The sequence below is a fragment of the Haemorhous mexicanus genome, chromosome 2 (genome assembly GCF_027477595.1).
Source record: "Haemorhous mexicanus isolate bHaeMex1 chromosome 2, bHaeMex1.pri, whole genome shotgun sequence".
NCBI classification, from domain to species: domain Eukaryota; kingdom Metazoa; phylum Chordata; class Aves; order Passeriformes; family Fringillidae; genus Haemorhous; species Haemorhous mexicanus.
Window position 1 is genome coordinate 76,229,618 of NC_082342.1, and position 20,806 is coordinate 76,250,423.

A 20,806-nucleotide genomic window follows, 5' to 3' on the forward strand; every position below is an offset into this window, starting at 1 on the left:
CATCTGAAAATGAAATAGGCTGGATGAATTTTTTAACAAAAGCAACCAGTGAAATTACAATAAATAACATTTCTCCTTGAAACACAAAACCATATTGTTTCTTCTTTTCTGTATTCCAACATTCTATTTCATAAACTCTAAGTAAAAATCAAGTAGAAGTAGTCCTTCCAGTAGTAATGTTCACATACTGTGAATGTTTTGAAGTCAATGTTTTAGAACAAGAAACTTTGGTAAATGTTTTATGAAATGTACTGTGTGCATTTACTTGCACTCTTGCATCTTGGTGAAGCTGAACAAATAAAATAAAATTCCTCATCACATTTTGCTGTCATAGAGCTGAACAGCATCTAGCCTTTTATGTTCTTCCTCGAGGTTAGCTGCTTTCCATTAGACTGTGGCTCTTTAGAATTTGTTCTATTGTGTCAAAAAGCCAAGGTTGACTGTTAGGAGATGTGCAGGAAAGAAAACACCATGCTTTTTCTTTTCATTACAGAAAATATATTGATTCCAGCTACAGTTCACTTCTGTTTTAAGGAACAAAAGGATTTGGCTCCTCAAACAACATCAAGAATATCACAACTTCAGAAAACTGAAACAGAAAGACAGTTTTTGACTCATAACACAAGAATATCTTCCCTGTCTCAAATCCCCAGTGGTGCACCAATCATCAGGTCCCAGAGGAACTCACCACTGAAGGCGATGTATACAATGAAAAAACTCCAAGGAGTAGATTTCAATTGCAACAGATGGTAATGCCAGAGGGCAGTCTGTGGCTGAGTGTGAAATTCATTAATAGAAATGAGGATATTCTCTTTTAGGGAGTACAACAGAAGACAAATGTGCCAGTCTTAAGAAAGTTTCTTATCTTTTGAATTAAGTGTTTGATTGATCTTCAATATCAGGATGATTTCAGTACATCTACATGAAACTTGCAGATTGTTTTGGTATGACTGATAAAGTGTATTGCTGTAGACATTGACACCCTCAGAATGATAATCCAGAATTCCTTCTGGTGATGACTTTGAGATTCAGTCTCCATTTTTTCCTCTTGCCACCATTTCTTTATCCTGTGAAATAATGTCTTATTTGTGATAATTATTATTTTTTTTTTAACACACGAGAAATGGATCTTTCTAAGATCCATTTGTGGTTTCCCATCCTGGTCAAATTTATTTCTTCAGTTTAGCACACTGTACAATTAATAATCTCTTTGTAGGTAAGTAAGTGGTATATGGCAAACATCTTCCATTTGGAATCATACAGGGAACATTTTTGTCATGCAAAGAGGGGCTGAAAACTGATCCGCAGATTCCAATCAGAGAAACAATGACTGCAAGTTAAAAAGGATTATATTCAAATCTCATAAGTTTGACTCGTCCCTGAAAATAAGTACAAAATAGTTTTCAGTCAGGAATAGATGATAGGTTGATCTGTCATCAAACGGAAAAATATTAGGCCATTTCTGAATAGGCAAATGTCCTAATTGATGTGTACACTTATCGTCTTTGTTGGATAAGATTTTTTAAATATAGGGTTGGGTTTTATTTATTTTAAAAAGCTTGGAGAAGCATCACTGCAGGCAATATAATCAAGTACCAGTGTTAAAAGTTTGTGGGAAAATTACCTGTAGCAGGAAGAAAAGGAAAGACAATTGTCTTCTATGAAGTTGAAAAGATAAGAACAGTTTAAAATAAAAAAGGGTAATTAATTTTTTTAATATGTGTATTTAGGGAACAGGTCTGTGCTGTTATTTATTTTCTTCAGTCAAATGTGAGGCAAAAAATGGTGGTGTTGGTTACCTTGAGGTGCCCTAGCAACAGCATCATAGCTGCCACTTACACCAGTGTGCTTGACGAAGCACTGTTCTTGCACTCAATTAAACTCTCGTGCTGACAGGAAAAAAATGGATCCACTTTGTTGCACACTGTCAAACATGCTTTGCCTTCCAACCTCCATTATTCTAGCTAAGTAAAAATGTATCAAACCACTTAACTTTGCCTGTCACTGAAAAAAAACAAAAAAGACAATATGGTTTTAACAAGAAAATTTGTGAATACCCCTCCCAGCTTTCTGCTAAGATCAATAACATTACAACACAGTTCTAGTTGTTAGAATATTCCAAGGAACTTCTAGAAATGGATACCTTCTTTCTTATGTGATGTCTTTCTTTTGTCAGGATTTTATTTTTCTAAGCAGACAATAATTTTGTTTAGCTGAAGAATGATCATATAAGGTCAAACTTGTCCTTTTCTGTTATGGCAGTGCAAATTTTCCTCATAGTTGCAAAAATCACTATCTGAATGTAAGGCAGACCTCTCCCTTCTCATTATAAAAGCTCACTACGTGGCAGCCCAGTAGGCAACATGATGATAGGAAAGTGGACAGCAAGCCACACCTTGGAGATTCCTGGATACTGCCAAACCACTTGCAGATTGTTACAGACTGCCACAGAGCACAGTTGTCCTTATGAAGTGAAAGGCATGACTCTCCCTTCTGAAGGAAAGCTAAATGGTAAAGGTCTCTTTAATCCTGCTGAGCGAGGCTCCCATACAGCTGTGTAACTGACTTGCTTTGACACTAATTTAGCTCACTCTTCCTTCTGATGCTTGGAGGCTGCAAGGGAAAGGAATGTTTGCCACACTGTTGTCCTCAACATTCTGCCAAGTAACTGTTAGCAGCTAAGCAAAGTGACATCTGTGCATGTGGCAATTGTCTTTAGTCTGAAGCTATTTCTCTTAAATCTAAGCCGGAGGGCTTGAATCACCATTTCCCCTCATCTTGCCAATTGCAGGGTGTTATTTTTACACTTTTTTTTTTTTTTTTTTTGGAATAACTACTGAAATCAACGACACTGAAATAATAAACTCTGTTATCAAGTACCATTTATATTTGTATTCTGATTTTTTCCTTTACATTAATTTGAGATCGCTGAGAATTTGAAAAAGAACAATTTAATGGGTCTGATTCAGCATTCAAAGCTTTCTATTTCCATTAAATACATTCAATTTTTAACTTCATTTAATTATTCTATATAATAAATTAATTTGATTTTGTTTTTTCCTGTGTGAAACTAAATTCTTTAAATGTAGACACCTAGTGTCATTTTAATGCTCTAAGCCATCCCATCTGTCCCCCAGTTGCTCCTCCAGATCCAGGCATGGGTTTCCATAAGTTCTATGCTCATGAAACAATTTACATGTGCATAATTATGCAAGTATATCTAAAATAACATCATTTAACTCATTTAATGCAAAGTTATTGCATACACATTTTCCCTTTTATCTCACCCCTACCTGCACAAACAATATTCAGTATTGTCTTTCATAGTCTGGAATCAAGATAGCAACAAAACAAAATATGCTGTTGCCACATTTACTCTCCATAATCTTCCAAAATAGACACACTTTTTGATTAAATTATTCTCAGATATAGAAAGAAGAAATAATACTTCTCTAATAACTGAAATTTTGATTTTTGAAAGCGAAGTTTTACTTCCATAACGAACTGGTAACACCTCAAAAATATTAATAAGGAAGTTGATTTGTTAACAGAGACAAAAGATGGTCAGATCCTCAAACTACAGAAATTAGTATAGCACCATAAAAGTTTTTTTGTCTATGTAAATTTGAAAGAACTGAGAATCTGACTTTCATATATAATATAGGAAATTTTTCAGTCAGAAACTTATGTAGAAGAATATGAAGAACTCTAATTTGTATATACAAATAGGTAAGACATGGATAGTATTTTGAACTAAAGAATATATATCTTTTTACTTTGAGTTTATCAAGATTTCAATGCTAAATTTAGCATACATATCTATACATGTAGTAATTAAGCTGATTTTTAACTTTACAAATAGGAATAAGAAAAAAAACCCTCATGCATAGTCAGTTTACAAAAGATTTGCTTGGAGGAAGATAGATGCAGGTCGGAAATTGTGTTTTGGCACCACATCAGTCATGCACAGAAATTGAATGACCTTACTGAACCCAGGATAAGATGCTTCTGTCCACATGGCAAGAGTGAGAATCATTGTGTTTGATTCCCAAGTGTGCATGAAGTTGCTGCCTTCTTTAAAAAGTGACCTTTAAGAAAAAGACATTTAAAAAACTCTTTATTTCTTTTTCATTAATAGAGAGCAATTCCTTGATTAGCTTGAAAATTAACCAGGAATAAGCTTTTTCTTTTCTTGTGAGTTGGAAAGAAAAAAATACAAAATTATACAGAATAAATAGTATAATATAAATCTAGCGAGAATTCATTGCAAAAATAAAGCTGCAGTGTTCTATGTGTTTGTAACCTATTTTTCCCACAACACTTTATTTTCTTCTAATTTCAGAAAATATATTTTTGTACAAATAGCTAAATACTATTATTCTTCCTCATGTGTGTATTGTTGCAGTTATATTGTCTGAGTGTTGCTTTTGGTTAGGGTGAAAAAGGACCTGTATATGCACTTGAAAATTCCTAGCCACAGCAAACTCATTTCCTTCAAGAATATTTAAAGCCAGCACAGAAGTCATTTATATACATAGGTATATATATATTTATAAAAAAAATCAAACTTATTAAACACAGTAACATATTTACAGCTGATTCTCAGTAGCTTTTCAAATTACCCAGGATTATGAGTTGAAACACCAGTGATGCACAATATCTCATAGCAGCAGATCAAGAAAAGATTGTCCAAACTTAGGTAAAGCTATCAGATAGGGAAAGTAACAAAAGGCTTGCAGTTTTCTTTGTTGAAGATGTTGGGTAAACATAGATGCATATTTTTCCTTCCACATACTGGTACAGCATTCACATGAAGTTCTGTGTAGAATACTTAAATATTTGCAGGCTCTGGGTGAATACACAAAAATATTTTGTTTGTTCTCCTTTTTAATTGACATTTAGTATGACAACTTTTCAACTCCTCTCATATTTATTGTAAAGGTATGTAAAGTGTAGTTGGAGACAGTGATCATGTATGCAGTGCATGTACTAACCTAACATATACACTCTAAGGTTATAAATACAAACACAGGTGTTGGAGTTTTCTCTTTTTTTTTTTTTTTTTTTTTTTGGTCTTTTTGTTTTTTAAAGGAATCTAATGAAATGGAGGGAAAAAAGAAGGGGTAAAGGCAATGAACTTTTTTTTTTCCATAGGTTGGAAACAGAAAGGAGAATGGAGGGTGGCATACACACCTTTTCAAAATGATGAGGAATAGTGCAATAAGCAATCTTCCTCCCACAGTTCAATCACACTAAATTCTTGCTTAATTTGGGGTGTGACATTTTTCTGCTCACAACCCCATGGCTTCCCACAGTGATCCCTGAGTTTTTCTTTGCTAGGATTACTGCTGTGCTTTAGTTCTGACTGTTGACATGTTTTTATAAGGCACTTTTATTTACAACGATTCCACCTTAAAGCAAAATCACAGAAATACGGCCCCAGACCAATGTATTATCACTTCACGTTTGCTGCTCCAGGACTTCCAGATAGTCAGGCTCAGCATGTAAATTAGCCTTGAGCTCAAAATATTCATTTTTAGTTTGTTCTAGAAAAACCTTTCTTGGCCTGGAGTACATGAGTGTCTCCATTAGCTTCAATTCTTCATGTGTTCCAGGATAACGAACTTCCATGTCAGGCTGGAGCTGGACAATATTTTTTCTTAGGTATTCTGTGATACCTAGTTGCTGCAGCTCTCTCTCTTTTTCAAGAATGTTTCTATACAAGCAGCTAGCATCCTGGAAAGACAGAAACTCAGCAGATTGATCTGTAGCCTTGTATTTGACATTTGGACCTGTAAGCGGTGAACTGTTCTCTCTTTCCAGGAGACTTCGGCGAAGATATTTGGAATCATTAGCTTCCTTCTCACTCCCCTCCTCCTGCTGCTGCTCGGTGTGCTTGGGGCTGAAGGACGGGCTGTGGTACACCTGAACCATGGGGGTGACTATTCGTTGCTCATAGAGAGTGGCAGCTGGGCGCTCCGTGGTGTGGTGTGTTGTCTTATGCCCATACATGCTGTACTGAAGGTGGACAGGGCTGCTGTCCCTCACTTGTTCATCCACTTGCTTCTTTTTGCACCTCCGGCGCCGGTGCAGAACAAGAACAACTATTCCTGCTGCACAAAATACAATAGTTATAAACACAATGAGCAGTCCTAATATTAGAACAGAAAGTGGGACAGCATCTGTAAGGGACCGCAGGATGGTGTCTGCAGTGTTGGCAGTAGGAGAGGAAGTTGTCACAACTACAAAACTGGCATGGGTTGGTAGGGCAGGGCTGTTTATTAAACCTGGACACAAGACTTCACTCTTTAGGGATTTCAATTCTTTTTTTGCCAAGTGCCCGGGAGATTTACAAAAAATATCACCCATCATCGTATTCTTACTCAATTTTTGTATCCATTTTTGCAGTCCAACTGAATCACAAGTACAGTCCCAAGGGTTGTCTTCAAGTTCAATTTGTACCAGCATATCCAGTTCATCCAAGACATTGCTCACAGGCAAATGAGCAAATTGGTTTGTTTTCAGATTTAGTCTGGTGAGGGGAACACCTGAAAAGATATGGGGTGGCAAAGCCTGCAGAAGGTTGTTATTTAGGTAGAGAACTTTCAGTTTTGGCATTACATTAAATGTCCCTGGCAAAACTTCTTTGATGGCATTATATTCAAGGTACAAGTACTCAAGGTGCTGAAGGCCAAGGAAGAGATTTTGACTTAGCTTTGTAAGATGATTGCCATTGAGATATAGTTTCTGTAGTCTGGTCAGATTCATAAAGGAACCTTCCTCAAGGATCTCAATGCGATTGTTCCCCAGGTGAAGCATTTCCAGGCTCGCATAGTCCACAAGATCTGATTTCAATAGCGTCTGAATAATATTTCCAGCTAGGATAAGCTTTTTAGGATTTGGAGGAGGGGGTCCTAAATCAGACAAGCTTTCAATATTTCGCTCCTGGCAGTGCATAAGAACTCCTGAGAGCATATGGCTGGTGCAGTGACAAGGGAAAGGACAAGAGATTCCTGGAAATGTAGTAGGCTTGGAAGTATGAAGCACTAAACTTGGTTCTTTAGTAGGAGCTTTCAGGAGAGGAATCACCTTGGTTGATAGATGATTATCATTGATAGAGGTGGTTACAACCAAGGGCAGTGACCCTGAAGGATCTTCAAGTTCATTAACAGGATGGGTGGGACAAAGTGATTCTTTTTTCAGCCGGCTTAATATGCTGCCTTTGATAACTGAAGGGCTATTGCATACAACATCCCCTATTATGGACTGAGGAGGCATGTTTTCTAGCCATATCTTCAGCTGCAACAAATCACAGTTACAGGCCCATTTATTGTCTTCCAACTGAAGGTCTAGTATTCTTCCAATGTGTTCCAAAAAGCCAACATAGGGCAGTGTCTGTAACTGGTTTCCACGCAGATCTAAATGGGTCAATGGCACAAAACGAAATATGTTTGGAGGAAGATACTCAATGGCATTATCATTCAAAATAAGCACTTTAAGCCTGTTGAGCTTGCTAAAGGCACTTGCTTCAATCACTGTGATGAAATTGTTGTCTGCTTGAAGAAACTCCAAATTTTCCAATCCATTAAATGTATCTTCTTTAAGTGTTTCCAAAGAATTGTGATTGATATGAAGTTGCTTAAGAAGGCTGAGACCATTGAAAGCCCCAGGCTCAATATCTGCTATATTGTTAAAACCAAGATGCAGAGAAATAGCATTAACAAGGCCAGCAAAATCATTCACATGTAGCATACTCAAACCATTGTTTAACAGATTAAGATGGAAAGGCCGTGATGGTGGGACATTTATTTCTGATATCATCTTGATGTCTCTTTTGTCACAGTTGATAATCATAGTGTCATCCTTTTCTTCACAGGAACACAGACTCTGACAAGATCCTCTGATAGGAGAAAAAGGAGATTGTGACTGGAAAGGATCAGATGCAACCACAATTGAGCATAGAACAAAAATCCAAGGCTTCATCTTGTCCAGCAGATTCTATTAAAAAAAAAGAAATAAATAATAGAGTCATGATTTCACAGGGTTTGGGTTGATTGTTTGGGGGGTTTTTGTGGTTTTGTTTGTTTCAGTTGTTTTGGGTTTTGTTTTTTGTTGCTGTTTTTTTTTCTTCTTGTTTTTCTTTTCTCTGGCATAACAGTGAGAAAAAAACATTCCTAATGCTCACCGTTGAGCTACTTCTCCTTCCAAGTACTATCATATCATGCAAAACAATTGAATTATTTTCTAATTAGAGAATATAAATTTAGTTTAATGTACTGAATGAATAAACAGAGTCATAAGGGGAAATCTTCAGTACTTTCATACTGATAGCCAAAGTAGGATGTAATTGGGAGTGTGTTGGTTGTATTCATATACTGTATAGACTGTCAGTGGAAAACAGTAATAATTTACTGTCCCAAGCAACTTATATCAAAGCTAATATAATATTTTGAACCATGGCTTTCTGTCACTACATAGCACTGCAAATTTTAAGAGTACCTTGCTAAGATTACCTTAATGTTACCCAGCTGCTGAAGAGAAATAAAATTTGGTTTGGATCAGTAATGTGTTGTGAGCAAAAGCCCATTCTTTCAGGATACAGGGAATCTCTCTACAGTTCTGCATCATGTATGGAAATCAAAGGGTATTTCCTCTGAAATCCTTGTACCCACAAACTGAAAAAGACATAGACAAAAAAATCATCTCTCTGCTTAAATTTTAATGCATATGTTGTAGTTTGTGGGTGAAAGTGAGGCCACAGCACACAGTAGTGTAATGTTTGCATGTAATGTACATACAAATGAATTTGCATACACAACATTAAAAAAAAGAGAACTAAGAATGCAGTGCTTGCCAGAAAAAACAAGCAAGCAAGGGAAAACTTTTTTTGAGATTAATATTAGACTCTTCCCGATGATAATAATCATCAATTTCCACAGTGAAATGTAGATGGACCTTACTGTGCTTTACAAATTAAAAATTATCACCAGTATCAACAATATGTTATGTAATATAATTATCACCTTTCATTCTGATCTTAAACTTTGAAACTCTTGATAAATGCATCATTACAATACAGCTATGGAGTTGCAAGTAAAATTTAGAAGTTTAAATCAGTCCTTTAATATTGGCTTGAATTAAGTTGTCATATAGTCTATTAGAAGATTCTCTGTTTCTTTCTGTCAAGGCTGCCTAATTAGAAAGACTAGTGGTAACTCTTGATATATAAGATAGAGGGAAATCACTGTTTATAATCTTTAGTTAAGTATTTTCACATTTCAAAAAAAGTAAATAATAACAAAAAAATCCCCTAAATGCAAAAGATTAAAAAAAAAAAACAGTAATGTTTATGGGGTGTGCTATTTATTTGAGAACTTAACTAAGCAAGACTCTTAAGTAATCCATCTAATAAAGGTCAGAATCTTTCAAACTAGGCTATTGAAAGATGAAGTACAGAACGTCACTACACAACTAACTGTGTCAGTTTCTGAAAGATTAGAACGTTTTTCAAGGATCAATTCAACTACATGCATGAACATTTTCATAGTGTGGCCATATGATTTGGCATCTCATCAATGCATACTTTGAATATCGTGCACCTTGGTTACTAGAAACACTATTTCCCAAGGCTTCCCTTAGAACAGATTGCAAAGCTTTACACATGCAAGCACTTAAATGCTGTGGCATGCTTATTACACACACACACACACACGCAAAAAGAACAACAGCAAATGTACCCACAGTGAATTTTGTTTTTCTCCATGAGTAGCTTCTGATAAGTGAGATATGAGTTTATACGAGTTTAGAAGTAGTAAGCGAACACTGTGAGAAAAAAAATATGAACTTTTATCTTTGTTTTAGTTGTTGCAATATAATTTTGTTGCCTCATACAACCCTCCTTGAACTCCAGCTGCCCATGTTTAGTATATATGTCTTTAAGTCTGTTTTCCCAAGAAGTATTGGGTAAGACACATCATGTCATGATGTTATTTTAAAGTATGCAGAATAATTCCAGGATCAGATTATGCTAGAGACTTATTCTCGCTTTACATGCATCACTATCCTTTCCAGTGACCCAAGGTAAAAAATACAAGCTCTTGACACAGATGCTGGCTTCAAACCTACACTGACTAATTCAACTTTATTTCTGTACACTATTTCTCATTAGAAATTCCATCGTCAATCCACATCAAATTCAAACAACACTTATAAAGTCCCTGAGCAACATTAGATGAAAAAAGAAATCTTTAAGGCATGTTGCATTCTATTGCATATTGAGAAATTAGGTTACTAAAATGAAAGCCCTCCTCTCAGAGATGAAAGTAACAACATTTGTAACCAATTGGAAAACATTCACATTTTAATTATCGTCATACTTCTGTCAGCAGCACTGCCAGAACTCTCACACACACACACACACATATATATATATATATATATTCACACAATAAAATTATTAGGAGAGTTGTGTTCTTTTTCCTTTCTCCATTTTTTTTCCTAAACATTCAGAAACATGTAATGAAGTTCTCAGTGGGCTACTATTGTAAAATAAAAACTGCTCTCATGTAACAGATGATTGACATTTTACTGAAGGAATTCACAATCCAACAAAATGTAATTTGAAAGACTTGAAAAACTGATCTTTTCATGTGGTGAGGTTTTTCAGCAATTCCTCATGGTAACTTAAGTTTTTTTTATCTGCTTTCATGTAAGCCACTGCTGACTGCATACTGTAACTAAACTCTGTAGGAATTCTAAAAGACTAAAAAATGTCATAGTTCTTCTATGAGGCAAAGTTGAATACTTCCAGAAGTAGTCACCTTACTGCAAAGGCATCTCACTCTTGCTAAGTAATAATTTATTTGGTTTTAAAACATTAAAATAGCTTGTTTCATTATGCTTGGGGGTTTATTTATTTGTGTTTTCATTTAGCTATTTTAAAAAATCCCAAAAAAATCTATGTTGATGATTTTCAAAGCCCCAAGCTAAGAATTTGTAATTTGTAAAAGCCTTTGGGATTTTTTATTAAATTCTTAAGGGAATCACAGTCAGATGATGCATTTAAGACCATTTTTACACTTGAAATAAAACCAAACACCCATTCCTCTCCCTCAAGAGGTTCAAGAACATTTCCTTAATGCACATATTCTACACAGTAATCAGTTTGAATAAATGTCCCTGCAAGCTGTTTCAAATACAGTATAAACTGCCATCATTAAACATAAAGTTATACAAAATCATGCAGAGAAATAAATGCAACTTGTACTGATAAAAGAGATTCTCATGTGCTTAATTAATTAACTAACTGGAGTCTTTCTTACCTGTACAGCAGCAACACTCCCTGGTACACTCAGTAATGCACAGTTGGAGCAGCTGTTTCCATGCAATGTAATTTTTCCCTCTGAAAAATGCACACTTTCTTCTGAGTTTCCCTTTGCTGCAAGCTCCGGTAATACTACAGCTCCATAAAGTTAAAATCCTTGTTCAGAAGACAAAGTACAAAGCATTCGATTGAAAAAAATCTTCCAGGCAGCCGTGCACGTCAGACCATCCTGTAAGCAGTTGTCCTTTTTCCTCAATTAAAATTCACAGCATACTTCACAGCTAGGCTGACTTTTCTGCATATAGTTAACTGTTTGCAAGCATTTGGATGCAGTAAACAAACAAGATGCTCAGCAGAGCTTGACTTGATCACTTGGTTTGTCAGATTTTTAGATGCAAGCTGCTCCTGTGTTCTCTCTGTTCTTTCTAGTCTTTCTTGTTAGCTCAGTTTGTTATTAGTCAGATTGCCAGGGGCTGGGAGGTAGGCGTAAATAAAGAGACTTCTTGGCTTTTGACTCAGCCTTTAAGCCCTTCCCCACCAGAGAGCTTTAATCTGCCAATGTCATTTAATACAAGATACAGCTCCACCTTGAGACAGATCAGCTCCTCCTCCTGCAATTTCTCTCACCTCCTTTTCCCCTTATCTAAGTGAGCCTCAGAAAGTAAAATTCAGCTAAATATCTTGTAGACAGCTTAAGGGCTGTTAATACCCGATTTTGCAAAAAAACAGTAAACATCCACTGCAGCTCTTGCAGTTTGCTCTCTTGGGCAGTCCTTGCATTTAGTCTGTATCTGCAAATGCTTGCTTTAGAAACCTGAAAGCATTCCAGCCCAAACAGACTCCACAAAACACACCACAAGGGAAACTTTGTCCTCTGGAAAATATGTCTATCACATTGAAGTGTAGAATTATCAAATATATAAACGAGACTGTAAAGCTCTCAATCCAGTCCACTCAGTGTGAATGGGATAGGGGTGAGTATGCACAGTTGTACATACTTTATTTTGAAAAAATGAAATGATGGAATATTAGTGCTTATGCTTGCACAATGACTGCCGTCAGCCCTTTCTAAAACTGCCCATCCTGCTCTGTAGGAAGGAGGCTGGGTTGATTGAAATTGTCTGTTTTACAGATGTTAGCACAGTGTGGGTATCTATCCATGTGAGATTGCATCCATGTGAGATTGCATGTATTTCCATGAAATACTGCTTTGATAAAAAACAGTCTGGTTTGGGGGAGGGCATTTTTAAAGGCACGTATCATGCTTAAGGTATTATTTTCTTTGTGCTCATAAACAAGTAATTAGCAGATATAGTACAGCTATGGGAAAATGTTTATTCCATGCAAGGAGGGTTTTCCTTATCCCTCCTGCACTGCATGGGATGGTTTCATAAGCAGCAAATGCCACTTCCTTGTTCATCCCACTGCCGCAGAGTCACAAAAGCTTTTGTGAGCAACAATAGTTGTGGTGCTCCAGCATATTTGCCCTCTAGAGCAGACCATTTCTGGTTTGTTTTTACTGTGCCTTGGATTATTATACAGACTATTTACTACAGCCTCCAACCTGTCAGATTCCAGTAATTTCTTTTGCACTGATGGATCTCTAGGTGGCCTCATTGACCTCAAAAGGGCTATTGCAATTTACTGTTCCATGTGCTGAAGGCTATCAAGATCTTTTCCTATATTTTTGCTCACACACATATATGTAAACTTTAATATATAAATTTATAAAATTTATATCTCTCTATATTTATATATTTATTTATTTTTATATAGGTTTTGCAAAAAAAAATTAAAACCAGAGGAAATATCCCTGAAGAATTGCAACAATTTGGTTTGCATTTTTTTCAACACATCACTTTTTTTTTTAAATTTGCTACTTTTAATGAAGCTTGTCACTCAATCTCAATTTGCAGGTATTTTACTCTTAAGGCTCAAAGGTTCTCAGTTGTCTATGACCATCTAAATAAAACATTATTTTCTTTATTAGTTTTGAATTTATGAATTTATGAATTTTAAGCTATATTATTTCTATTTTTACTGAACATTTTTCAAGTGTTAACACTTGTAGTTGGCTGTTTGAGATAGAGAATTTCTCTAAATATAGATATTCACATTAAAAGAGAAAACAACATCATTATTTGCTTTTGAGTTGACAGCCACAAGAGTAAAACATGATCATGAAAATATTTCCAGAAATCAATTGCTAAAAATAGGACAGAGTTTCCTAACATAAGCATAGAGAATTAACAACCACTGAGAATGTTTATCAAGAGTATCTGTGATTCAAAAGCTGCATATTTATCAAATTTATAAAAAAGACTAATGTTTGTTTTTCTACCATAATTTTATGAATCATTAAGCAGATTATTATAAAGAATGTGATTCTGCAAGTGCATCTGCATGTCAGTTGAACTGACACAGGGTTTGTACCCTGTACTTCAAGTCTTCATCAATTGCTCAATTGCAATTGACAATTTTAAATTTTATGAACCTTGGATATATAAAATCTGAAACTGTCAGACTTACATTTACTGCAGGCATATGATTTGCAGATTAGTCTTCCAAATGTTAATTTTCATGGTGACTTGTTCATTTTTACCTTCATTTTTTAAAAATAACAGGAGGAATAAGCATTTGCATTTGCTATTTCAGTGGATAGAAAATATTTTTTCCCATCATTCACAACTCATTGTCACTTCTCAAAATGTACACAAGGAGCCATTGATAGCACACAAGACGTAGGAGGTAAATAAGATATCCTTGCCTGCTTGCAAGAAGTTTCAAGTCTGTATCAACTCTTCCCCTATATTTCTTCCAACATGAACCCTTTGAAATCTGTATGAGTACAGGTCTGACAGCTTAATATACAATATTGAAAGGAGGCATTTTCCTGGAACCACTAAGTAGCATCAGACTGGTCACACGTGAGAGACCCTGCTGAGGAACTCAAAACTCATTCATATATTATAAATAAAATTGTATTTGGAAGAACTGTCACCAAGGCTAAGACTTAACTAAGAACATGGCATATGCACATACACACGCAGAGAACAAAAAAAAAAAAAAAATCCCATAATGTAACGTACTATAATTATGGAAGCTAACTGATATAGTGCCTACTATATTATTTATTTCAGACACAGAGCACCTATTTCCCTCACAGAACTAATGTCTTTTTTTACATATTGGGATAGGTCCTACTCAAAACCTTCTGCTCTGCACACACTGTATGGCTTTTTGCAGTCATGAACACATTGTCATTGTGAAAAGAAAGATAAGGATTCCCCTCCACAAATGATACACAGGCCTAGCAGCTACTCTTCAAGCATTTAGTTTCTCTTTATATGACCCTTATTGAGAGGCAATTCTCTGAAAAATCTGCTGAAAACGATCTTCAATTTGTAAGGAAATAGTCAGGTTAAAGAAACAAATTTCTATTACCCTTATGCATTTTCTAACTAAATTAATTTAGACTCATATTTGTATACTTAATATATACGTACACAAATCATAAAATCATAGAATCATTGAATGGTTTATGTTGGAAGGAACTTTAAAGATCACCTGGAGAATCACCTCCCTCATCCTGCTGGCCACTCATCTTTTGCAGTTGAGGATATGGTCGTCTTCTAAGCTGCACCAGCCTATATGTGGCATTGTATGCATTTACATTGTATTTACCATCATGCAAAAATCACATTTCCTGAAAAAAATAATATTTCAAAGAAAGGTGTATTGAGGTAATATTCTTTCTATTTCATTTTTCAAGGTAAAAAGTCATATGGTACTTTAAATGTTGCACTTGAGTGAAAATGCATTTTATACTGCTATATATAAGAGCATGATTCCTTACAAAATACTGGATTCTTATTCATTTAATAAAATATTATGCAATGGACACAGACGAAACCAAAGTATTTTCCCTTGCATACTTCTTTAGTAATCCTGGTTTTTTGTGTAAGTCAGATCACTGAAAATGTGTAAACATTTCTGAAATTTGTGGTTTCCTTCTTCAGTATCTGTGCAATAGGTCTTGATTCTTCTCTATTTCTTTTGTGTTTGTTTGGGGTGTTTTTTGTTGTTTGTTTGTTTAACCCCTTGACAGAAAACTTCCAGTTCTTCACAATGTAAGAAGAGTTTATTATCAAAGTTAAAACCTCCTATCCAATTCTGAGATGGTTAATCTTGTTCTTAAATTTTCGTATTGGAGTGAGAAACATTTCTTGATCTTGAGTCAACTTCTTGGAACAGACAGATTCTTTTTGCCTTTCCTCCTGAATTTGGCAATATTTGAATGCCAATTTTAAAAAAATGCCTAGAAGTGATTGGTTTGTAGAAAACAAAAGTCACCTGAGTACTTGCAATCTCCAGTTATGATTAATCAGTTGGATATTTTTCAAAATGTATTTTGTTTGCCAATGACCCAAGAACATACACACAAAAAACTGAGTCATGGTTTGGCATTGTGTAGTGTGTTAATAGCACAAAAAGATCCCTACAAGTCAATTTTTACTTAGTAATTTCTGAAACATTGTTGTCTGTTGACCTTAATTACTGTAGGTTTAGACTGAAGTGATCTTCTCCACGTGGCCATTCAAAACTTTCTTTGAAGCTAAATGGGATAAAGTACCTTTTGTCCATGTACAACAGAAAAGCCAGAGAGAAACCAATTGAATTTGCCTAGACTTCTATGGACTTTGACTTCTTTTCTGATTACTTTGGGCTTCCAGCCAGTATCCATTTAAAAAATGCTTGTAAGTTTACATATGTTACTTATCTTTTACTTACTTTTTTTTTTTAAACAATTTGCTACAGTCAGCCAATTAATTACCATCTGCACCTCTGAGCAGTCAGCTTCAAACTACAGTTACGAATATTCCAATTGAAGTATAGTCAGATTTCCTGACTTTCAGGCCTGAGAGAGCAGCTGACTGCCTAGCCCTCAGAAAACTTTAAAAATATCACTTCAGTACCATTAGCTGATGAAGACCAAAGATAAAAAAGAATGTGTAAATCTTTTGAAATTAGTAATGGAATATTTTTTTCTTCTGTACTGCAAGAGAAGTAGAAATAACCACTGGGTGTGCAGAAATCAAAAATCAGAACAGAGGATATGATATGATTTACATATGTTTATCTTTATTTTTTTGGTGTTACAAAACTCCTTTTTTATTCTTTTTCAATAAACATGAATAAGAAAACATGAAATATTGAAACTGTTGTGTAAAACAATTTTCTTTCCTTTTGCCTATGAATAATGCATTGATATTTAACATTAGTATCTTATTAAACACAAATGAGTTTCTACATGCTGACTATGCCTAAGTCTATTCATGATAATGTGTGCTTGTGCCTAACTTAATTGCACATTACATGCTACTGCTATTCCACCAAATCCAGCTAAAATAGAATATATTAGGCACCTTGGAAAAACACCTTAAGATTAAAGTCTGCAGTAGCCAATCAAGTTTGGTATTTGGCTAGATTGCAAATAGCCATAGCATTCAATTTCTTTCTCTTGAAGGCTCTATATACACAGTAACAATCACAGACCCAGCGCCAGCTTAATGAAGTAGTGAATTAGTATTTAAACTCTGCTTTGAAAAAGATTTTATCATTTTTTCTGAAAATGTATATCCTTTACAAAGGCACTGAAACCTGAACTCCAGCTTTGAATTCATCATATGGGAACTGAAGCAAGTGAGCACGCCTGTCAAAGAACACTCTGGACCTGTAAAGTCATAGGTAGTGTTCAACAGAGTAGTGGATCTTGCTGGCTGGCAACATGCTTCTCACCACTCTGACTTCCCAATACAGGACAGATGTGAGCTAATTTTCAGTCTGAAAGTTCATTAATTAAGTCCAAGTTTGTTGACCTATTGTCTTTTTTTTTTTTTTTTTAATGTATGGGCATATTAGGTTAATTTTAAGATGTCAGTCTTTGGATTCACTACTCTGAAAGTCACTGTAATTCTCTGTGATTCTAGAACTTAGCTATCTTAAGCTGGCAGGTACCAGTGTATGCTGGATCTGTCAGGGGTGGAGTTGACATTCACAGCAGTGTGCACAGTGTTATATTGTAGATTTGTGACTAAACCAGTAACATGACAGTGTTTTTCACTACTTCTGAGAAGTACTTGGACCATGTAAAGACTTCCTGTTCTTCCAACTCTGCCCCACCATGGGAAGGCTGGGAGCTGGCAAGAAATTGAGAAGGGACACAACCAAGACCGCTGCCCCAAACTGACCAAAAGGATACACTGTACCACGTAGTGTGATGCTCAGGGAGAAAAAGTAAGGGGAGAGCTGTTTTTGTGAAACTGCCTGTTTCTCAGGGAGAAAATGGGTACTGGCCTACTCATGTGAGGTGATGAGTGATCACTTTTACATACTTTTCCCCCTCTCTTTCCTTCCTTTATTGAACTGTGAGTGTTTCTCTTGTTTCTCTATTGTGCTCTTTATTCTCTTCCCCATCCCTCTGTGGCTTGGAGGTAAGCAGGCTGTGTTGTCATTGACTGCCTAGGTGGCTAACCCACAACACAGAGATACAATAAAGCTTCCCATCTCTAAATCCATAGTGGCCATTTCCCCTTTTGCACCATATCCATGAAGTCAGACTTCTCAGGAAGTGGCAGAACTGGAAAAATAACCCCAAACTCTTTATTTTGGCTTTACTTCCCAGGTAAATTCACTGTTCTCTGGTGCAGTTGATGCATGGATGAGCAAGGACTGCAAGAATATTGGGCTCTAATTGGAAGTACACAAGCTGTAAAAATCTGAATACATCTGCACACAGATCTAACTCAGGAAAGGTGTGACAGATCCATACTGTTACATGCAGTTACCTCCTTAAGTATATTTTCTTAGCTTACTAATCTGCCACGTAGCCATACTCCTTGTCCCCACTCACACTATTATCACAGAGCAAATAGAGCACATTAGAGAAATTCAATCATCTATTAGTTATAGAAACCACTTTCAGCCCTTCTGTCAAAGTGGGAAGAAGACACAAACCTACATCTGCCAATGATCTCATTTTTGGCTTCTATTTTCAAACAGACATTTATTTTTAGAAAGCAACTTTAAAAAATGTAAGGTTCATGTTAGTCACTATAAATATAAAAACATTATAGAAAAAACAACAATCAACAGAGTAAGGAGTATACCATTTCCTAGATTAAAAAAAAATTAGGAACTTATGTCAAATTTCCATTTATTCAAGAAAGTGTATAGTTATATCTAAGCTCATTTGTTCAGAAGATATGTCAGATTTCTCTTCAAAAAATTTATACCTGAGGTGTTTAAAAAAATGTTGAAATGCATGGAGAGGTGCATTTTAATCACTCCAGTATGTTATATCAATAACTTGCATTGTAATTTTGATGGCATGACTTCAGACTCATATGGTTCTCTTTCCAAAAGAGGAATGGCCATATACAACTTTTTTTAGCATTACTTTTTATTGGGCAGATGTGGACTCCTACTTTGTTTTTATGCAGTCAGCTAATGCAGACCAAATGAACTTGTGTTTTCACTTCTGAGGTAAGAATAGGAATTTTTATTTATGTAAACTGCCTCTTACCTTGGACTGTTGTTTGTGGTTCAGATATTGGGATTTCTTACATGGACCAAGAAGAACATTGGTACAGCAGAACCAAACATTTCCTCTTCTGTAAAAGGGAAGAAAATCCTCTTTAGGCAGAGGAAATAAAAACTCAATTTAGAGTCCTCAGGGGTGAGGAATAAGGACAGGAGCAGGAATATGTCTGCTGAAAAAAAGATGCAGAAAGCAGGTCAGGAAGAGTGAACTTCCTGTTCTTTCTTCTATTGAAGAAGATGAGAATAAGGTAGAGCAATGACTGTGTTGAGAGAGTTCACCTCACCAGCTGTGATCAGTTGTTGCACACTTTTACTTTTTCTCAATGACAATACCAGATACAAAAGGCAGGACTATATACATTATTTCTCCTTTCAAAAATCTATTGCCCTACACTCTACCTGCCATGCAGCTTTCCTATGAATAAAGTACTTTCTGACCACTAAACCTTTGCAACAAATTGCCCTCATTTTTATGTGGAATTTTATAGAAAAGGTAGCTTTGTCTAGAGCCCATGGTAACGACAATTTCTGAATAAATTTCTTGAGTTTTCCATAAATCTTTATCTGGTTGAAAGATATAACAACTGACCAAGTACTGGCACCTGTGAAAAGCCATATGGATTTCACTGAGTCACAGACCATCAGCAGGAGTGAGCTTCTCTGTAGGACAGCTACTGAGTCAGTAGCTGGGACTGGCATTCTGCATGACATCAGGGATAGATTTTTTTCATGACCATCACTTACAGCATGGTAGTCACTATCTCAGTCCAATTAATAACTAAGAATATGAATAGTGAATTAATACAATGTTCAGTGTAACCTGACTGAATAAGCATGAATTATTTCTCCCCCTCTGTTTTCAGGTTGTAGCCAAATTTGTTTTGAAACAATAAGAAAAAGGATTTCAGAATGAATCATATTTTTCAAGTTAGAGAGTACTGCTCTTTGTTGCATATAATCTGTCTTAGTTAGAAAAATAAATATCTATATTTATTGCTGAAAATATTTTTCTATTTCTGAGTTTTTTTCTGTGTAAACTATGGTCATATTTTTGCCAAAGCTGAACTTGTTTTTTTTTTTTAATTGACGTTTTACATCTTTCAGAGGCTTACTATGCATAAAATTGACATCTTGATGTTGCAATGACTTCAAATCATGAAGCAAATTGCAGAGACAGGTTTTAAGGTCTCCATCTCTACAGATGCACAAGTCCTGATTGGACCTGTTCCTGGTCACACTGCTGTAGCTGACCCTGCCTGAGCCACAGAGGGTGGACTCAATTATCTAAACAGATCCCTGCCAGCTTTGGTGGTTCTGTGATTCTGTGAAATGCTTTGGGAATCCAAATTCTGTTGGGTTCAGAATTTTAAGGCACATCACTTTAAAACAATTCTCAGAATTGGATTATGATATCTCAAAACATTATAACTAGCATATTCAAAGTCATGTACCATGGTATTGTTTTTACTGCAGAGAGAAATGTAAATAACACCTTAATTATCTTAAAACATAGTGTAAAATCTCTTCAATACCATGTTTAAGTAACAAGTCTTGTGACGTTAGCTTAGAGGAATCCCAGTATATTAAGAACCTCATTTAATGACAACTATTATAACTACATGTATATTTTTAAATGTATTATTATTCAATCTTACAGGCCTCTAGACCAGTCGTTGATTATTTTGTAATATTTATGCATTGTCTGGAGTAAAGCAGACAGCAATTCTGTTACAATTTCAACTAATGACTGAATCCAGTTTTGAAAAGTACCTTTTTAAGAGGAAAATGTAGGCCAGTCATTCTCTTTTACTTGATGTTTCTTGTTCCAATCTGTTACAGTTTGACACCATCCAGAAACTATGCACCACACCAGCCACTGGC

General features: G+C 35.6%; 1 protein-coding gene across 1 annotated transcript; it reads right to left on the minus strand.

The window, feature by feature from the left end:
* Nucleotides 1-475: 475 nt before the first annotated feature.
* Nucleotides 476-11,862, minus strand: SLITRK6 (SLIT and NTRK like family member 6). The gene is made up of 2 exons (XM_059839211.1): nucleotides 11,322-11,862; nucleotides 476-7,998 (listed from the first exon to the last, which is right to left on the minus strand). The coding sequence occupies exon 2, from the start codon at nucleotides 7,981-7,983 to the stop codon at nucleotides 5,461-5,463; it is 2,523 nt and encodes an 840-aa protein (XP_059695194.1). The 5' UTR covers nucleotides 7,984-7,998; nucleotides 11,322-11,862; the 3' UTR covers nucleotides 476-5,460.
* Between the last annotated feature and the right edge of the window lie 8,944 nt (nucleotides 11,863-20,806).